Source organism: Gigantopelta aegis, chromosome 15, assembly GCF_016097555.1.
Source record: "Gigantopelta aegis isolate Gae_Host chromosome 15, Gae_host_genome, whole genome shotgun sequence".
Classification (NCBI taxonomy): Eukaryota; Metazoa; Mollusca; class Gastropoda; order Neomphalida; family Peltospiridae; genus Gigantopelta; species Gigantopelta aegis.
In genome coordinates this window covers 3,502,596-3,522,527 of record NC_054713.1, presented here as the reverse complement: position 1 = coordinate 3,522,527, position 19,932 = coordinate 3,502,596, and the positions used below count along the sequence as shown (strand labels likewise).

At 39.4% G+C, this 19,932-nt stretch overlaps 1 protein-coding gene across 3 annotated transcripts in view; it reads left to right on the top strand.

Annotated features, from left to right (window-relative positions):
• Positions 1–19,932, top strand: part of LOC121390027 (serine/threonine-protein kinase mTOR-like) — a 105,404-nt gene that overhangs the window by 61,492 nt on the left and 23,980 nt on the right. For all 3 annotated transcript variants that reach the window (XM_041521727.1, XM_041521726.1, XM_041521728.1), the window contains 7 exons: positions 419–612; positions 4,192–4,299; positions 10,963–11,088; positions 16,123–16,254; positions 17,544–17,653; positions 18,273–18,390; positions 18,927–19,076. In XM_041521727.1, coding sequence (XP_041377661.1) covers positions 419–612; positions 4,192–4,299; positions 10,963–11,088; positions 16,123–16,254; positions 17,544–17,653; positions 18,273–18,390; positions 18,927–19,076 — 938 coding nt within the window. The remainder of the gene's footprint in view (positions 1–418; positions 613–4,191; positions 4,300–10,962; positions 11,089–16,122; positions 16,255–17,543; positions 17,654–18,272; positions 18,391–18,926; positions 19,077–19,932) is intronic.

Sequence of the window (19,932 nt, the reverse complement as noted above, 5' to 3'; positions counted from 1 at the left end):
CAAAAACCAGAAAAATGTAAGAAAAAGAAATGCCCCAGAAACATTATTCTTGTGACCAACTGTGGAACTAGCCAAGTTAGACACCAGTTAGCCATGGTCTGAAATGTGCTGATGTGTTCTTTAACAAACATTCCTTTCCTTTGCAATTTTTGACATAAATTTACTGATTTGTCATTTGAAAGTTTTATGGATTTATCCAGAAATTCAATTTTTATCTAAAATATACACCATATTCTCCATACAAAACGTAAGGTATGGTTTTGGGCTCATACTTTACATACATTCTGAATGGGCGTCGTCATTTTAGACCATTGTGCAATCCTAACCCTGGGGCTAATCTTAGTGTCCAGTCACCAATTTAAAATATTTTAGATTTTTTGTTTTGTAACCCACTTTGATTTCTCTCCTACATCGACAGGCCAGTGGGACAGCATTGAGGAGTACATGTGTCTGATATCGCGCACCAGCTACGACGGCGCGTTCTACCGCGCGGTGTTTGCCCTGCACTCTGAGAATTTCCCCATGGCCCAGCAGTGCATCGACAAGGCTCGCGACATCCTCGACACTGAGCTCACCGCGATGGCGGGGGAGAGCTATAACAGGGCTTATGGCGTGAGTACTCACATTTGACATTTAACACGATGGCGGGGGAGAGCTATAACAGGGCTTATGGCGTGAGTACTCACATTTGACATTTAACACGATGACGGGGGAGAGCTGTGATGGCTTATGGCGTGAGTACTCACATTTGACATTTAACACGATGGCGGGGGAGAGCTGTGATGGCTTATGGCGTGAGTACTCACATTTGACATTTAACACGATGGCGGGGGAGAGCTATAACAGGGCTTATGGCGTGAGTACTCACATTTGACATTTAACACGATGACGGGGGAGAGCTGTGATGGCTTATGGCGTGAGTACTCACATTTGACATTTAACACGATGGCGGGGGAGAGCTATAACAGGGCTTATGGCGTGAGTACTCACATTTGACATTTAACACGATGACGGGGGAGAGCTGTGATGGCTTATGGCGTGAGTACTCACATTTGACATTTAACACGATGGCGGGGAGAGCTATAACAGGGCTTACGGCACGAGTACTCACATTTGACATTTAACACGATGGCGGGGGAGAGCTGTAACGGGGCTTACGGCGTAAGTACTCACATTTGACATTTAACACGATGGCGGGGGAGAGCTATAACAGGGCTTACGGCACGAGTACTCACATTTGACATTTAACACGATGGCGGGGGAGAGCTGTAACGGGGCTTACGGCGTGAGTACTCACATTTGACATTTAACACGATGGCGGGGAGAGCTATAACAGGGCTTACGGCACGAGTACTCACATTTGACATTTAACACGATGGCGGGGGAGAGCTGTAACGGGGCTTACGGCGTGAGTACTCACATTTGACATTTAACACGATGGCGGGGGAGAGCTATAACAGGGGGCGTGAGTACTCACATTTGACATTTAACACGATGGCGGGGGAGAGCTATAACAGGGCTTATGGCGTGAGTACTCACATTTGACATTTAACACGATGGCGGGGGAGAGCTATAACAGGGCTTATGGCGTGAGTACTCACATTTGACATTTAACACGATGGCGGGGGAGAGCTATAACAGGGCTTATGGCGTGAGTACTCACATTTGACATTTAAGGGCTTACGATGACATTTAACACGGGGGAGAGCTGTGATGGCTTATGGCGTGAGTACTCACATTTAACACGATGGCGGGGAGAGCTATAACAGGGCTTACGGCACGAGTACTCACATTTGACATTTAACACGATGGCGGGGGAGAGCTGTAACGGGGCTTACGGCACGAGTACTCACATTTGACATTTAACACGATGGCGGGGGAGAGCTGTAACGGGGCTTACGGCGTGAGTACTCACATTTGACATTTAACACGATGGCGGGGGAGAGCTGTAACGGGCTTACGGCACGAGTACTCACATTTGACATTTAACACGATGGCGGGGGAGAGCTGTAACGGGGCTTACGGCGTGAGTACTCACATTTGACATTTAACACGATGGCGGGGGAGAGCTGTAACGGGGCTTACGGTGTGAGTACTCACATTTGACATTTAACACGATGGCGGGGGAGAGCTGTAACGGGGCTTACGGCGTGAGTACTCACATTTGACATTTAACACGATGGCGGGGGAGAGCTGTAACGGGGCTTACGGCGTGAGTACTCACATTTGACATTTAACACGATGGCGGGGGAGAGCTGTAACGGGGCTTACGGCACGAGTACTCACATTTGACATTTAACACGATGGCGGGGGAGAGCTGTAACGGGGCTTACGGCGTGAGTACTCACATTTGACATTTAACACGATGGCGGGGGAGAGCTGTAACGGGGCTTACGGCGTGAGTACTCACATTTGACATTTAACACGATGGCGGGGGAGAGCTGTAACGGGGCTTACGGGAGTACTCACATTTGACATTTAACACGATGGCGGGGGAGAGCTGTAACGGGGCTTACGGCACGAGTACTCACATTTGACATTTAACACGATGGCGGGGGAGAGCTGTAACGGGGCTTACGGCGTGAGTACTCACATTTGACATTTAGCACGATGGCGGGGGAGAGCTGTAACGGGGCTTACGGCGTGAGTACTCACATTTGACATTTAACACGATGGCGGGGGAGAGCTGTAACGGGGCTTACGGCGTGAGTACTCACATTTGACATTTAACACGATGGCGGGGGAGAGCTGTAACGGGGCTTACGGCACGAGTACTCACATTTGACATTTAACACGATGGCGGGGGAGAGCTATAACAGGGCTTATGGCGTGAGTACTCACATTTGACATTTAACACGATGGCGGGGGAGAGCTGTAACGGGGCTTACGGCGAGTACTCACATTTGACATTTAACACGATGGCGGGGGAGAGCTGTAACGGGGCTTACGGCGTGAGTACTCACATTTGACATTTAACACGATGGCGGGGAGAGCTATAACAGGGCTTACGGCACGAGTACTCACATTTGACATTTAACACGATGGCGGGGGAGAGCTGTAAAGGGGCTTACGGCGTGAGTACTCACATTTGACATTTAACACCATGGCGGGGGAGAGCTGTAACGGGGCTTACGGCGTGAGTACTCACATTTGACATTTAACACGATGGCGGGGGAGAGCTGTAACGGGGCTTACGGCGTGAGTACTCACATTTGACATTTAACACGATGGCGGGGGAGAGCTGTAACGGGGCTTACGGCGTGAGTACTCACATTTGACATTTCACAGTCTGGTATTCCTGAATCTTAAATGGGATATGGGCATGTTAATAGATTACAGGACCAGGATTAGCATTATGTTGTTAGACAAATATACTTTATAGGTAGCACTGTAGCATCTAGGGGACAGGATGTAGCCCAGTGGTAAAGTGCTCGCTTGATGCGCGGTCAGTTTAGGATCGATTCCCGTTGGTGGACCCATCCCCATTGGTGGACCCATTGGGCTATTTCTTGTTCCAACCAGTGCACCACGACTGTTATATCAAAGGCTGTGGTATGTACTATCCTGTCTGTGGGATGGTGCATATAAAAGATCCCTTGCTGCTAATCGAAAAGAGTAGCCCATGAAGTGGCAACAGGGGATTTCCTCTCTCTGTATATCTGTGTGGTCCTTAACCATATGTCTGACGTCATATCATAGTAAATAAATGTGTTGAGTGTGTTGTTAAATAAAACATTTCCTTCTTCCTTCTTTTTGTAGCATCTAAGCAGGTGACATTATAAAGTGCTATGATGGGATAGTTATGATGGCGTCAGTACCCACATTTGCCATATTACACTGATTAGAATTATATTGTTAATATATTTCATAAGTAGCACACGCGTTATAACAGAACATATACTCACATTTGCAGGAAACATTTCGTTCTGTATCAGGTCGCAGTTCTCTGACATCTGGCTGTATTATTTTGATGTTTATTATGCAATATAACAATCCACCCATTTTATACCAGACTCAACTTTTTTGCCTTAACAGGGCAGCCTTTTCAAAGCAATATAATGGAAGGTGATTTTAGAAAACTATTTTCAATAGTTTAGGTGTCACTGAATGAATATTAATTTTGTCATAACTGTTGATTAACCAATGTCCTGTGGTGTTGTTAAACCACAACATTCCTTTCTTCTGCTGCAGGCGATGGTGAATGTGCAGATGTTGTCCGAGCTAGAGGAGATCATCCAGTACAAGCTGGTTCCCGAGAGACAGGAGGCCATCAAAGTGATGTGGTGGCAGAGACTTCAGGTACGTTTATTAAGGGTGGTGGGAGAGACAGGAGGTCATCAAAGTGATGTGGTGGCAGAGACTTAAGGTACATGTATTAAGGGTGGTGGGAGAGACAGGAGGCCATCAGAGTGATGTGGTGGCTGAGACTTAAGGTACATGTATTAAGGGTGGTGGGAGAGACAGGAGGCCATCAAAGTGATGTGGTGGCAGAGATTTAAGGTACGTGTATTAAGTGTTGTGGGAGAGACAGGAGGCCATCAAAGTGATGTGGTGGCAGAGACTTAAGGTACGTGTATTAAGGGTGGTGGGAGAGACAGGAGGCCATCAAAGTGATGTGGTGGCAGAGACTTAAGGTACGTTTATTAAGTGTGGTGGGAGAGACAGGAGGCCATCAAAGTGATGTGGTGGCAGAGACTTAAGGTACGTTTATTAAGTGTTGTGGGAGAGACAGGAGGCCATCAAAGTGATGTGGTGGCAGAGACTCAAGGTATGTTTATTAAGGGTGGTGGGAGAGACTTAAGGTACGTTTACTAAGTGTGGTGGGAGAGACAGGAGGCCATCAAAGTGATGTGATGGCGGAGATTTAAGGTACGTTTATTAAGTGTTGTGGGAGAGATAGGAGGCCATCAAAGTGATGTGGTGGCGGAGATTTAAGGTACGTTTATTAAGGGTGGTGGGAGAGACAGGAGGCCATCAAAGTGATGTGGTGGCAGAGACTCAAGGTACGTTTATTAAGGGTGGTGGGAGAGACAGGAGGCCATCAAAGTGATGTGGTGGCGGAGATTTAAGGTACGTTTATTAAGGGTGGTGGGAGAGACAGGAGGCCATCAAAGTGATGTGGTGGCAGAGACTCAAGGTACGTTTATTAAGGGTGGTGGGAGAGACAGGAGGCCATCAGAGTGATGTGGTGGCAGAGATTTAAGGTACGTTTATTAAGTGGTGGGAGAGTTAAGGTACGTTTATTAAGTGTGGTGACAGAGACTTACGGTACATTTATTAAGTGTGGTGGGAGAGACTTAAGGTACGTTTATTAAGTGTGGTGGGAGAGACTTACGGTACATTTATTAAGTGTGGTGGGAGAGACTTAAGGTACGTTTATTAAGTGTGGTGGCAGAGACTTACGGTACATTTATTAAGTGTGGTGGGAGAGACTTAAGGTACATTTATTAAGTGTGGTGGGAGAGACTTACGGTACACTTATTAAGTGTGGTGGGAGAGACTTAAGGTACATTTATTAAGTGTGGTGGGAGAGACTTAAGGTACATTTATTAAGTGGTGGGAGAGTTAAGGTACGTTTATTAAGTGTGGTGGCAGAGACTTACGGTACATTTATTAAGTGTGGTGGGAGAGACTTAAGGTACGTTTATTAAGTGTGGTGGCAGAGACTTACGGTACATTTATTAAGTGTGGTGGGAGAGACTTAAGGTACGTTTATTAAGTGTGGTGGCAGAGACTTACAGTACATTTATTAAGTGTGGTGGGAGAGACTTAAGGTACATTTATTAAGTGTGGTGGGAGAGACTTAAGGTACATTTATTAAGTGGTGGGAGAGTTAAGGTACGTTTATTAAGTGTGGTGGCAGAGACTTACGGTACATTTATTAAGTGTGGTGGGAGAGACTTAAGGTACGTTTATTAAGTGTGGTGGGAGAGACTTATGGTACATTTATTAAGTGTGGTGGGAGAGACTTAAGGTACATTTATTAAGTGTGGTGGCAGAGACTTACGGTACATTTATTAAGTGTGGTGGGAGAGACTTAAGGTACGTTTATTAAGTGTGGTGGCAGAGACTTACGGTACATTTATTAAGTGTGGTGGGAGAGACTTAAGGTACGTTTATTAAGTGTGGTGGGAGAGACTTCAGGTACGTTTATTAAGTGTGGTGACAGAGACTTGAGGTGTGTTTATTAAGTGTGGTTTCAGAGACTTAAGGTACGTTTATTAAGTGGTGGGAGAGTTAAGGTACGTTTATTAAGTGTGGTGGCAGAGACTTACGGTACATTTATTAAGTGTGGTGGGAGAGACTTAAGGTACATTTATTAAGTGTGGTGGGAGAGACTTACGGTACACTTATTAAGTGTGGTGGGAGAGACTTAAGGTACATTTATTAAGTGTGGTGGGAGAGACTTACGGTCCATTTATTAAGTGGTGGGAGAGTTAAGGTACGTTTATTAAGTGTGGTGGCAGAGACTTACGGTACATTTATTAAGTGTGGTGGGAGAGACTTAAGGTACGTTTATTAAGTGTGGTGGCAGAGACTTACGGTACATTTATTAAGTGTGGTGGGAGAGACTTAAGGTACGTTTATTAAGTGTGGTGGCAGAGACTTACAGTACATTTATTAAGTGTGGTGGGAGAGACTTACGGTACACTTATTAAGTGTGGTGGGAGAGACTTAAGGTACATTTATTAAGTGTGGTGGGAGAGACTTAAGGTACATTTATTAAGTGGTGGGAGAGTTAAGGTACGTTTATTAAGTGTGGTGGCAGAGACTTACGGTACATTTATTAAGTGTGGTGGGAGAGACTTAAGGTACGTTTATTAAGTGTGGTGGGAGAGACTTATGGTACATTTATTAAGTGTGGTGGGAGAGACTTAAGGTACATTTATTAAGTGTGGTGGCAGAGACTTATGGTACATTTATTAAGTGTGGTGGGAGAGACTTAAGGTACATTTATTAAGTGTGGTGGCAGAGACTTACGGTACATTTATTAAGTGTGGTGGGAGAGACTTAAGGTACGTTTATTAAGTGTGGTGGCAGAGACTTACGGTACATTTATTAAGTGTGGTGGGAGAGACTTAAGGTACGTTTATTAAGTGTGGTGGGAGAGACTTCAGGTACGTTTATTAAGTGTGGTGACAGAGACTTGAGGTGTGTTTATTAAGTGTGGTTTCAGAGACTTAAGGTACGTTTATTAAGTGGTGGGAGAGTTAAGGTACGTTTATTAAGTGTGGTGGCAGAGACTTACGGTACATTTATTAAGTGTGGTGGGAGAGACTTAAGGTACGTTTATTAAGTGTGGTGGCAGAGACTTAAGGTGTGTTTATTAAGTGTGGTGGGAGAGACTTAAGGTGTGTTTATTAAGTGTGGTGGGAGAGACTTAAGGTATGTTTATTAAGTGTGGTGGGAGAGACTTAAGGTATGTTTATTCACCCTTTAGTCGGTATGGGGTAATTATGACCTTGCGTTCAGTTGATTAATATTGCATAATTCACTAAAAATTGCTGTACATAAAAAACTGTATAAATATACGTTACATTTTTAAAAGAAATATCAAAAATACCTTTACAAAACTTGATATTCTTGGTATATACATGGCACTGACTAGTTGTGGTAAGCTTGGAAGCATTTTTTTCGGCACAGTCCAACACCACAGTAATGGCACCAAGTTCTGATCCTTGTACCCTTATAACCACCATCTCTAGCCTTGGCACAAACAACACACATTTTCCTTTTCTTGTCAGGAATTGTGTTACAAAAGTGTCTGGCACTGAATCTGGCCAAATGATCACCCATACTTGGCCTGCCTGCTCGTTTACGTGGCTCTTGGTAACCAATTACACTGACCAAGAACTCGTAATGTGTCATCGGTTTGTCAACATTTAGAATTTTGTTTGTATAATACATATGCATTTTTAACTGTTCTGTCAAGCAGATGGAAGAATATTTTTTTCCAGCATTTCACTGATCTCCATTCTGCTGAATAGGTGTCGGTCATTTGATCAGCAATGTCAACTCCACCCATTCCGGCATTGTACTCCACGACAACACATGGGACAGTTTTTATGGACTTGTCATACCTCTCTTTTTGCACTGTTTTTGCAGAAGCATGTGTCGATAACATGCAAACTTGTTTTCTATCCATCCAGGATATACACAACAGCTGTCCATTGCGCACAGCAACAATATCACCCTTGACTTTCAGTTGCTTTTTGATAGAGTCGGGGTAAACCTTTACGATTACCACGGACAGTTCCCGTAACATAGATTTGATACTCTAACATTTCCTTGCACAGAGGAATGCTTGTATAGTAATTGTCCACCACCAGATGGTGATGTTTGCCATGATGGCTTTGTAACAATTTGTTACAAACATCAAATGGTTGTCCTTTGTTGGACACTTTGAGATATGATGTGTGGTATATTGTATTATGGATATACCCGGTTTCGGAGTTAGCTAGATGGTATTCCTTGGGTCCCCACTGGTGGTGTTTTTTAATACGAATATAATTGACTAGACAATGGATTCATCAATGGAAATGGTTTTTGATAGGTTGTATGCACTTTGCCAACGAGCAGTCAAATGATCTAGCACTTTACGAAATTTGTATTGTGGATCATAATTTGGGCTTTTACGATTTGGTTCACTGGTACTATCAGATGCATGAATAAATCTCAAAATCAGATTGAATGTGTCTGCTTTCATAGTTTTTCGAAACACGGGGACATCCGGAGAGAAATGCTTCATATCAAAGTATGATTTCAGTTTTGGCATTTTGATTAGACCCATATTTAGACACAGTCCAATGAAGGCCCGTAGTTTTTCAACATTTAGTGGCTGCCATAACAACATTTTTGAAAACTCTGGCAACACACCAGCTTTTGCTAAGTTCCACATGTAATAGTTATTAGTCTCAGTGACAATAGCATCCCATAATGATGGCCCATCACCTGAACCAGGAACTGGTTCAAAAAAATTATCAAAGTAGGACACTGGGCTTGCAACAGTGGTGTTCCATGTTGGCCCAGACGGGGATACAAATTGATGCAAAACGGATCTTGTCTGTTTGAAAGTTATGAATATTACACCAAGTATCCTTTTCAGTTGGCAAATGCACTGATGTATCAGGTTCAGGCAATACAGATTCACTGTTTGGTTCATTTCTCAAATTATTCAATTCACTTCAGGGTTCAGAAACATTTTCATCAGTTCCACTATCATTCCCCTGATCATCAGAATACTGATACTCACATTAATCGATGTCACTACAACTTACTGAGGCATTATCACTCTCACTGTGATATAATAATTCAGTTACCTCCGCTAAATTGAACAAACGCCTGTTTCTCGCACTGCGGCGAACTTCGCTTGTTGCCATGTTTTCAATCACCTTAACCGTAGTTCACTAAAATGAGTGACTGGTATTGTAATCGCTGTAGAATAAACAAGTCAAGCTGACATCCTATAGCTAAAACATTACTTAAAAGGCAGACACCAGTGCCAGTCTATTTTTCTAATGGTGCATTGTTTACAGGTCGTACAAACCGATCACGTGATAAAACAACATTTATGTCGTTACACCGTCCAACCGATAAACAACATTTTTGTCGTTGCTCCGACCAAAGGGTTAAGTGGTGGGAGAGACTTAAGGTACATTTATTAAGTGTGGTGGCAGAGACTTAAGGTACATTTATTAAGTGTGGTGGGAGAGACTTAAGGTACATTTATTAAGTGGTGGGAGAGTTAAGGTACATTTATTAAGTGTGGTGGCAGAGACTTAAGGTACATTTATTAAGTGTGGTGGGAGAGACTTAAGGTACATTTATTAAGTGTGGTGGGAGAGACTTACGGTACATTTATTAAGTGGTGGGAGAGTTAAGGTACATTTATTAAGTGTGGTGGGAGAGACTTAAGGTACATTTATTAAGTGTGGTGGGAGAGACTTAAGGTACATTTATTAAGTGGTGGGAGAGTTAAGGTACATTTATTAAGTGTGGTGGCAGAGACTTAAGGTACATTTATTAAGTGTGGTGGGAGAGACTTAAGGTACATTTATTAAGTGTGGTGGGAGAGACTTAAGGTACATTTATTAAGTGTGGTGGGAGAGACTTACGGTACATTTATTAAGTGTGGTGGGAGAGACTTAAGGTACATTTATTAAATGTGGTGGCAGAGACTTACGGTACATTTATTAAGTGTGGTGGCAGAGACTTAAGGTACATTTAGTAAATGTGGTGGGAGAGACTTAAGGATGTTTTCTCTTGGTAAATTCTTATAATTTCATTGTCTGTTTTAAGAGGGATATTTTTCTCTTGTTAATGTAGCCCAGTGGTAAAGCGTTCGCTTGATGTGCTATCGGTTTGGGATCAATCCCCATCGGTAGGCCCATTGGGCTATTTCTCGTTACTGCCAGTACACCACGACTGGTATATCAAAGACCGTGATATGTGCTATCCTCTCTGTGGGGTGGTGCATATAAAAGATCTCTTGCTGCATTAAGAAAAATGTAGGGGTTTCCTCTGATGACTACATGTGAGAATTACCAAATGTTTGACATTCAACAGCCAATGATTAAACAATCAATGTGCTCTAGTGGTGTCGTTAAACAAAACTAACTTTTCTATTTTTCTCTTGTTAAATTCTGATATTTCATGGATGGATGGATGTTTAACGACACCCCAGCACAAAAATAGAGATCAAACAAGGTAAGTACATCAGTATGATTATGTCCATTTAAAATAGAGATCAAACAAGGTAAGTACATCAGTATGATTATGTCCATTTAAAATAGAGATCAAACAAGGTAAGTACATCAGTATGATTATGTCCATTTAAAATAGAGATCAAACAAGGTAAGTACATCAGTATGATTATGTCCATTTAAAATAAAACAAATTATAATTAACAGGGAGGTTTTCTCTTGTGAGATTTGTATAATTTTATTGTTTTTGTTTCAACAGGGATGCCAGAGGGTGGTGGAAGACTGGCAGAAAATTCTTCAGGTTCGATCGCTGGTTATCTCCCCTACCGACGACATGACCACTTGGTTAAAATACGCAAGTCTTTGTCGCAAAAGTGGACGATTGGTAAGAATACTTAGCAGATTATTGTGAGACTCATAGTTAAACATTATGCTGGTGTATTGACAACTATCCATTTCATTTCCATTAAAAATTAAGTATTCCTTTCCAAGGTGATAACAATTGATGACGTAGATTAAAATCGGCTGTTTCTCTAACAGTACTCCTTTTCCCATGTGACAGAGTTACAGGTAAATCTAGATCAGCTGTCCTGGGGCGAGACGTAGCCCAGTGGTATAGCGCTCGCTCGATGCGCGGTCGGTCTGGGATCGATCCCCGTCGGTGGGCCCAATGGGCTATTTTTCATTCCAGCCAGTGCACCATGACTGGTGTATCAAAGGCCATGGTATGTACTACCCTGTCTGTGGGATGGTGCATATAAAAGATCCCTTTCTGCTAATCGAAAAGAGTAGTCCATGAAGTGGCGACAGCAGGTTTCCTCTCAATATCTCTGTGGTCCTTAACCACATGTCTGATGCCATATAACTGTAAATAAAATGTGTTGAGTGCATCGTTAAATAAAACATTTCCTTCCTTCCACTAGAGTTTATTGTTTAATTAGTCATCTACTATTGGATGTCAAACTTCATTATCGAAACACATCCAAAGTAAACCTACATTTCAGCTAGGGATCTTTTAATGTACTTTTCCATAGACAGGACACCACACCACAGCATTTGATATGCCAGTTATACATTTATTGTATAGAGTTTTTATGAGTTTTTTCAATGTGTATCACCTCCCTCTATTATAGTTATAATGATTTGTATTTTTCAGGCGCTGTCTCATATTATAGAATAGAGAGTTTTCATGTTTTGTTTTCTGTTGGGTATCACCTCCCTCTATTATAGTTACAATGATTTGTATTTTCTAGGCGCTGTCTCATATTATAGAATAGAGAGTTTTCATGTTTTGTTTTCTGTTGGGTATCACCTCCCTTATTATAGTTATAATGGTTTGTATTTTCTAGGCGCTGTCTCATATTATAGAATAGAGAGTTTTCATGTTTTGTTTTCTGTTGGGTATCACCTCCCTCTATTATAGTTATAATAGTTTGTATTTTTCAGGCGCTGTCTCATATTATAGAATAGAGAGTTTTCATGTTTTGTTTTCTGTTGGGTATCACCTCCCTGTATTATAGTTACAATGATTTGTATTTTTCAGGCGCTGTCTCATATTATAGAATAGAGAGTTTTCATGTTTTGTTTTCTGTTGGGTATCACCTCCCTGTATTATAGTTACAATGGTTTGTATTTTCTAGGCGCTGTCTCATATTATAGAATAGAGAGTTTTCATGTTTTGTTTTCTGTTGGGTATCACCTCCCTGTATTATAGTTACAATGATTTGTATTTTCCAGGCGCTGTCTCATATTATAGAATAGAGAGTTTTCATGTTTTGTTTTCTGTTGGGTATCACCTCCCTGTATTATAGTTACAATGATTTGTATTTTCTAGGCGCTGTCTCATATTATAGAATAGAGAGTTTTCATGTTTTGTTTTCTGTTGGGTATCACCTCCCTGTATTATAGTTACAATGATTTGTATTTTTCAGGCGCTGTCTCATATTATAGAATAGAGAGTTTTCATGTTTTGTTTTCTGTTGGGTATCACCTCCCTCTATTATAGTTATAATGGTTTGTATTTTCTAGGCGCTGTCTCATATTATAGAATAGAGAGTTTTCATGTTTTGTTTTCTGTTGGGTATCACCTCCCTGTATTATAGTTATAATGATTTGTATTTTCTAGGCGCTGTCTCATATCATAGAATAGAGAGTTTTCATGTTTTGTTTTCTGTTGGGTATCACCTCCCTCTATTATAGTTACAATGATTTGTATTTTCTAGGCGCTGTCTCATATTATAGAATAGAGAGTTTTCATGTTTTGTTTTCTGTTGGGTATCACCTCCCTGTATTATAGTTAAATGATTTGTATTTTCTAGGCGCTGTCTCATATTATAGAATAGAGAGTTTTCATGTTTTGTTTTCTGTTGGGTATCACCTCCCTCTATTATAGTTATAATGGTTTGTATTTTCTAGGCGCTGTCTCATATGATAGAATAGAGAGTTTTCATGTTTTGTTTTCTGTTGGGTATCACCTCCCTGTATTATAGTTATAATGATTTGTATTTTCTAGGCGCTGTCTCATATCATAGAATAGAGAGTTTTCATGTTTTGTTTTCTGTTGGGTATCACCTCCCTCTATTATAGTTACAATGATTTGTATTTTCTAGGCGCTGTCTCATATCATAGAATAGAGAGTTTTCATGTTTTGTTTTCTGTTGGGTATCACCTCCCTGTATTATAGTTACAATGATTTGTATTTTTCAGGCGCTGTCTCATATTATAGAATAGAGAGTTTTCATGTTTTGTTTTCTGTTGGGTATCACCTCCCTGTATTATAGTTATAATGGTTTGTATTTTCTAGGCGCTGTCTCATATTATAGAATAGAGAGTTTTCATGTTTTGTTTTCTGTTGGGTATCACCTCCCTGTATTATAGTTATAATGATTTGTATTTTCTAGGCGCTGTCTCATATTATAGAATAGAGAGTTTTCATGTTTTGTTTTCTGTTGGGTATCACCTCCCTGTATTATAGTTATAATGATTTGTATTTTCTAGGCACTGTCTCATATTATAGAATAGAGAGTTTTCATGTTTTGTTTTCTGTTGGGTATCACCTCCCTCTATTATAGTTACAATGATTTGTATTTTTCAGGCGCTGTCTCATATTATAGAATAGAGAGTTTTCATGTTTTGTTTTCTGTTGGGTATCACCTCCCTGTATTATAGTTACAATGATTTGTATTTTTCAGGCGCTGTCTCATATTATAGAATAGAGAGTTTTCATGTTTTGTTTTCTGTTGGGTATCACCTCCCTCTATTATAGTTACAATGATTTGTATTTTCTAGGCGCTGTCTCATATTATAGAATAGAGAGTTTTCATGTTTTGTTTTCTGTTGGGTATCACCTCCCTGTATTATAGTTACAATGATTTGTATTTTTCAGGCGCTGTCTCATATCATAGAATAGAGAGTTTTCATGTTTTGTTTTCTGTTGGGTATCACCTCCCTCTATTATAGTTACAATGATTTGTATTTTCTAGGCGCTGTCTCATATCATAGAATAGAGAGTTTTCATGTTTTGTTTTCTGTTGGGTATCACCTCCCTCTATTATAGTTACAATGATTTGTATTTTCTAGGCGCTGTCTCATATCATAGAATAGAGAGTTTTCATGTTTTGTTTTCTGTTGGGTATCACCTCCCTGTATTATAGTTACAATGATTTGTATTTTTCAGGCGCTGTCTCATATTATAGAATAGAGAGTTTTCATGTTTTGTTTTCTGTTGGGTATCACCTCCCTCTATTATAGTTAAATGATTTGTATTTTTCAGGCGCTGTCTCATATCATAGAATAGAGAGTTTTCATGTTTTGTTTTCTGTTGGGTATCACCTCCCTGTATTATAGTTATAATGATTTGTATTTTCTAGGCGCTGTCTCATATTATAGAATAGAGAGTTTTCATGTTTTGTTTTCTGTTGGGTATCACCTCCCTGTATTATAGTTATAATGATTTGTATTTTCTAGGCGCTGTCTCATATTATAGAATAGAGAGTTTTCATGTTTTGTTTTCTGTTGGGTATCACCTCCCTGTATTATAGTTACAATGATTTGTATTTTCTAGGCGCTGTCTCATATTATAGAATAGAGAGTTTTCATGTTTTGTTTTCTGTTGGGTATCACCTCCCTGTATTATAGTTATAATGATTTGTATTTTCTAGGCACTGTCTCATATTATAGAATAGAGAGTTTTCATGTTTTGTTTTCTGTTGGGTATCACCTCCCTGTATTATAGTTACAATGATTTGTATTTTCTAGGCGCTGTCTCATATTATAGAATAGAGAGTTTTCATGTTTTGTTTTCTGTTGGGTATCACCTCCCTGTATTATAGTTACAATGATTTGTATTTTTCAGGCACTGTCTCATATTATAGAATAGAGAGTTTTCATGTTTTGTTTTCTGTTGGGTATCACCTCCCTGTATTATAGTTACAATGATTTGTATTTTTCAGGCACTGTCTCATATTATAGAATAGAGAGTTTTCATGTTTTGTTTTCTGTTGGGTATCACCTCCCTCTATTATAGTTACAATGATTTGTATTTTTCAGGCGCTGTCTCATATTATAGAATAGAGAGTTTTCATGTTTTGTTTTCTGTTGGGTATCACCTCCCTGTATTATAGTTACAATGATTTGTATTTTCTAGGCGCTGTCTCATATTATAGAATAGAGAGTTTTCATGTTTTGTTTTCTGTTGGGTATCACCTCCCTGTATTATAGTTACAATGATTTGTATTTTCTAGGCGCTGTCTCATATTATAGAATAGAGAGTTTTCTTGTTTTGTTTTCTGTTGGGTATCACCTCCCTGTATTATAGTTATAATGATTTGTATTTTCTAGGCACTGTCTCATATTATAGAATAGAGAGTTTTCATGTTTTGTTTTCTGTTGGGTATCACCTCCCTGTATTATAGTTACAATGATTGTATTTTCAGGCACTGTCTCATATTATAGAATAGAGAGTTTTCATGTTTTGTTTTCTGTTGGGTATCACCTCCCTGTATTATAGTTATAATGGTTTGTATTTTCTAGGCGCTGTCTCATATTATAGAATAGAGAGTTTTCATGTTTTGTTTTCTGTTGGGTATCACCTCCCTGTATTATAGTTACAATGATTTGTATTTTTCAGGCACTGTCTCATATTATAGAATAGAGAGTTTTCATGTTTTGTTTTCTGTTGGGTATCACCTCCCTGTATTATAGTTACAATGGTTTGTATTTTCCAGGCGCTGTCTCATATTATAGAATAGAGAGTTTTCATGTTTTGTTTTCTGTTGGGTATCACCTCCCTGTATTATAGTTATAATGATTTGTATTTTCTAGGCGCTGTCTCATATTATAGAATAGAGAGTTTTCATGTTTTGTTTTCTGTTGGGTATCACCTCCCTGTATTATAGTTATAATGATTTGTATTTTCTAGGCGCTGTCTCACAAGACTCTGACTACCCTCCTGGGGATGGACCCGTCGAAGAACCCCAACGTACCACTCCCCACCACTCACTCCCGTGTTACCTTTGCATACCTCAAACACATGTGGAAAAATAATCAAAAGGTAAAGTTAAGGTTTGTTTTGTTTAACGACACCACTAGAGCACATTGATTCATTAATCATCTGCTATTGGATGTCAAACATTTATTCATAATTTTGACATGTAGTCTTAGTGAGGAAACCTGCTACATTCTTCCGTTAATAGCAAGGGATCTTTTATATCCACCATCGCATAGACAGGATAGCACATACCACAGCCTTTCATATATCAGTCGTGGTGCACTGACTGGAACGAGAAATGGCCCAATGGGGCTCAGAGACCGAAGTCGATCCTAAACCGACCACGCATCAAGCGAGTGTTTTACCACTGGGCCACATCCCGCCCCCTAAAAGATGAAGCGTCTCTGTCCCAGTATATATTGTCTCTGTCCCAGTATATGATATTGTCTCTGTCCCAGTATATATTGTCTCTGTCCCAGTATATGATATTGTCTCTGTCCCAGTATATGATATTGTCAATACCTAAAAGGTGAAGCGTCTCTGTCCCAATATATGATATTGTCAATACCTAAAAACACACACAAGGGTAATAACTTATTTATCATATCATCTCAAGCTTAATGCAATGTCTTTTTTGTAAACTTTATGCTCAACTGTAATAATTTAATAAAAAAATATCACATAATGTTTACTTTTATATAATAAAATTTACATAGCCTTTTATTTAAGAAAAAAACAACATTATTTTACTCCACAATCGGTACTAGCTCTACCTTTCACCAAGTTCACCAGTTGCAAAATTAAAAAAGAATTGGTTAATTTTATTCTAATTTGACAAAATAATTTCATGTAAGTAACTAATATTTTATTGCAAATAAATGTGGTTTTGTGTAAGTTTCATAGATAATTTAGTAAAATGTTTTGCTCACCTAAAGTTCGACCTGATAATGGTAAAACAAAAGGTTAACTTTCAGGGGTGGGATTTCTCCTCGGATCTGCGGTTTTCCTCTCATGGAACATTGCGTTTCCTTGCATTTTAATCATCCTTTCCGCAGGGAAATTTTTTTTATCATGTAAACTTCTGGGCCTAGACTTTTGAAGCTATTTTAGCACTACGATATCTTAAAACTGTCCTAACTGATGATGTTACACATCAAATTACGTTGTGACGTCATAATGAATCTAAATGCGGCAGCGTTTCTTATTTGGTTTCATTTGCAAAGGGTGGGGAGTAGGGGGCATGCCCCCAGCACCCATGTAGAGTTCCTCTTTTTACAGTTCACCAATTCCCACCCCTGATCTTTAGTTCTGTGATTGTGGAGAGTAAGTTGCTGTTGTGTGTTTTGTTTCAGCCGGAAGCGTATCAGATGCTGCAGCACTTTGTACGACACTCACTCCACTCACGATCCCCACAACCCGAGGACGCTGCCAATATGGCCGAACTCAACAAACTGCTTGCAAAGTCAGACATAGATTTTAGTTGTTTTTTTTATTAGAATAGAGATTTGGTTTTATTACCCATATATTTAAACATATCTTGGTTCACATCAAAGTGATATGTTCCACTAGAACGTCAAGTGGGACGTAACACTTCGACATCATATGATTGGAACACTACGACCTTACCAGAACGTTAATCAAACAAGTTCAGTGATATAAACTGAAATAGATTATGGGTAATAAATAAGATACTAAACTTTCTATCAATTCATATCATGTTTATATCCATTGTGAATTTTTTTTATTGTCACTAGCTAAAGCATGTAACAGTTGAAAATTATTTCACATAATATGAAATGGAACCTATATATTTTAATACCATAACTCAAATCTCTGATTTTGTGTATACATGTAGCTATTTCATGTTCTGTGATAGATCAAGTATAACTTTCATAGCGATTTATCAATTTTTCACAGAGTTATGGCCCTTGAATTTAGGAGATATGAAAATTTGTTGGGCCAGGTACGGAACACTTGTTTTTCTCTGTCGAATTTTATGCAATTTTGCTGTAAGTTTGCTTAAAACCGGTTTGAGACACACTGTGTGGAGGTGGTGTCCACTATACTTTCCTTGTTTACAGGTGTTACCTGAGACTGGGTGCGTGGGCCGAAGATTTAAACGGCATCAAGGAAGAATCCATTCCGCAGGTGTTGGAGTACTTTAATCTGGCCACACAACACGACCGCACCTGGTTTAAGGTTAGTACAGTGCCATTAATGTTTTCATCCCAACTGTAACCTACCACAATGTTTAAGTAATAGGAAAATGAACTTGAAATACCTCACAGGCACAGAAAAATAATTTGGTACAAAATTTCATATAACTATTTATCCATTCTCATGTCAGTTGCATACCTTACAATTCATATGATTAACGAGTGTGTTAACCAGTTCAGTGATATGCAATCTAACTATCAATTACACAAAAATTAATGTAATACATTTAACAGAATTGCATGTACTGGTTTGCATCTACAATGAAACCATAATCTTCACATGTATGAGGTGGCTGGATATATACTTTCATCCTGTCATCTCCTAACATTTCACACTTAATGCAGTCCATCTACCCTCTCCCTCCCACCTCCATTCTACTGCACTGGTCTGAACACCCCCAATAGCCAACCATTGAATAAATTGCATATTGTATCATAATTTCTAGTGGTGGTGTTAAACAAAACAAACTGTAACAAACTCGCAACTGATTGTTTTCGTTTCGACTGTCTTGTTTTCAGGCGTGGCATGCGTGGGCCCTGGTGAACTACAAGACCGTTCTCTTCTACAAGCAGATGGAGCAGAACAGTGCCTCGTCGTCATCGTCAGGCAACGGCACGTCAAACATCTCAAGAATAGTTATAGATATCATGTCTCCAAAACCAGAATCGGTAATGTGCACTTTATTTTATCATCAAAACCAGAATCGGTAATGTTCACTAGATTTTACAATTAAAACTAGAACTGATGTCTCCAAAACCAGAATCGCTAATGTTCACTCTATTCTATCATCAAAACCAGAATCGGTAATGTTCACTAGATTTTATCATCAAAACCAGAATCGGTAATGTTCACTAGATTTTATCATCAAAACCAGAATCGCTAATGTTCACTAGATTTTATCATCAAAACCAGAATCGGTAATGTTCACTAGATTTTATCATCAAAACCAGAATCGGTAATGGTCACTAGATTTTTACAATTAAAACTAGAACTGATGTCTCCAAAACCAGAATCGGTAATGTTCACTAGGTTTTGTCATCAAATCTAGAACTGATGTGTTTGTGGTCATAATGAGAATAGGCAAATTTCACTATATATTATCATCAAAACCAGAACTGATGTCTTCAAAACTAGAATCAGTAAGTTTCACTATATCTTATCAGTGAAACCAAAATTGGTGTCTTTGTGTCCAAAACCAGAATTGGTAAATTTCACTATATTTTATCACCAAAACCAGAATTGGTAAATTACTCTATATTGACTATTATTGTCTTTGCCTTCAAAACCAGAATTGATAAATTACACGTTGTCAATATTTTATCCCCAAAACCAGATTTGTTGACTTATCTCCAAAAACAAAATCAGTAAATTTCGCTATATTTTATCACTGGAACCAGAATTGGTATGTTTGCCTCCAAAACCAGAATCGATAAATTTCTCAATATCTTGTCATCCAAAACCATATTTGGTGTCTTTGTCTCCAAAACCAGAATTGGTAAATTTCACTATATTTTATCACCAAAA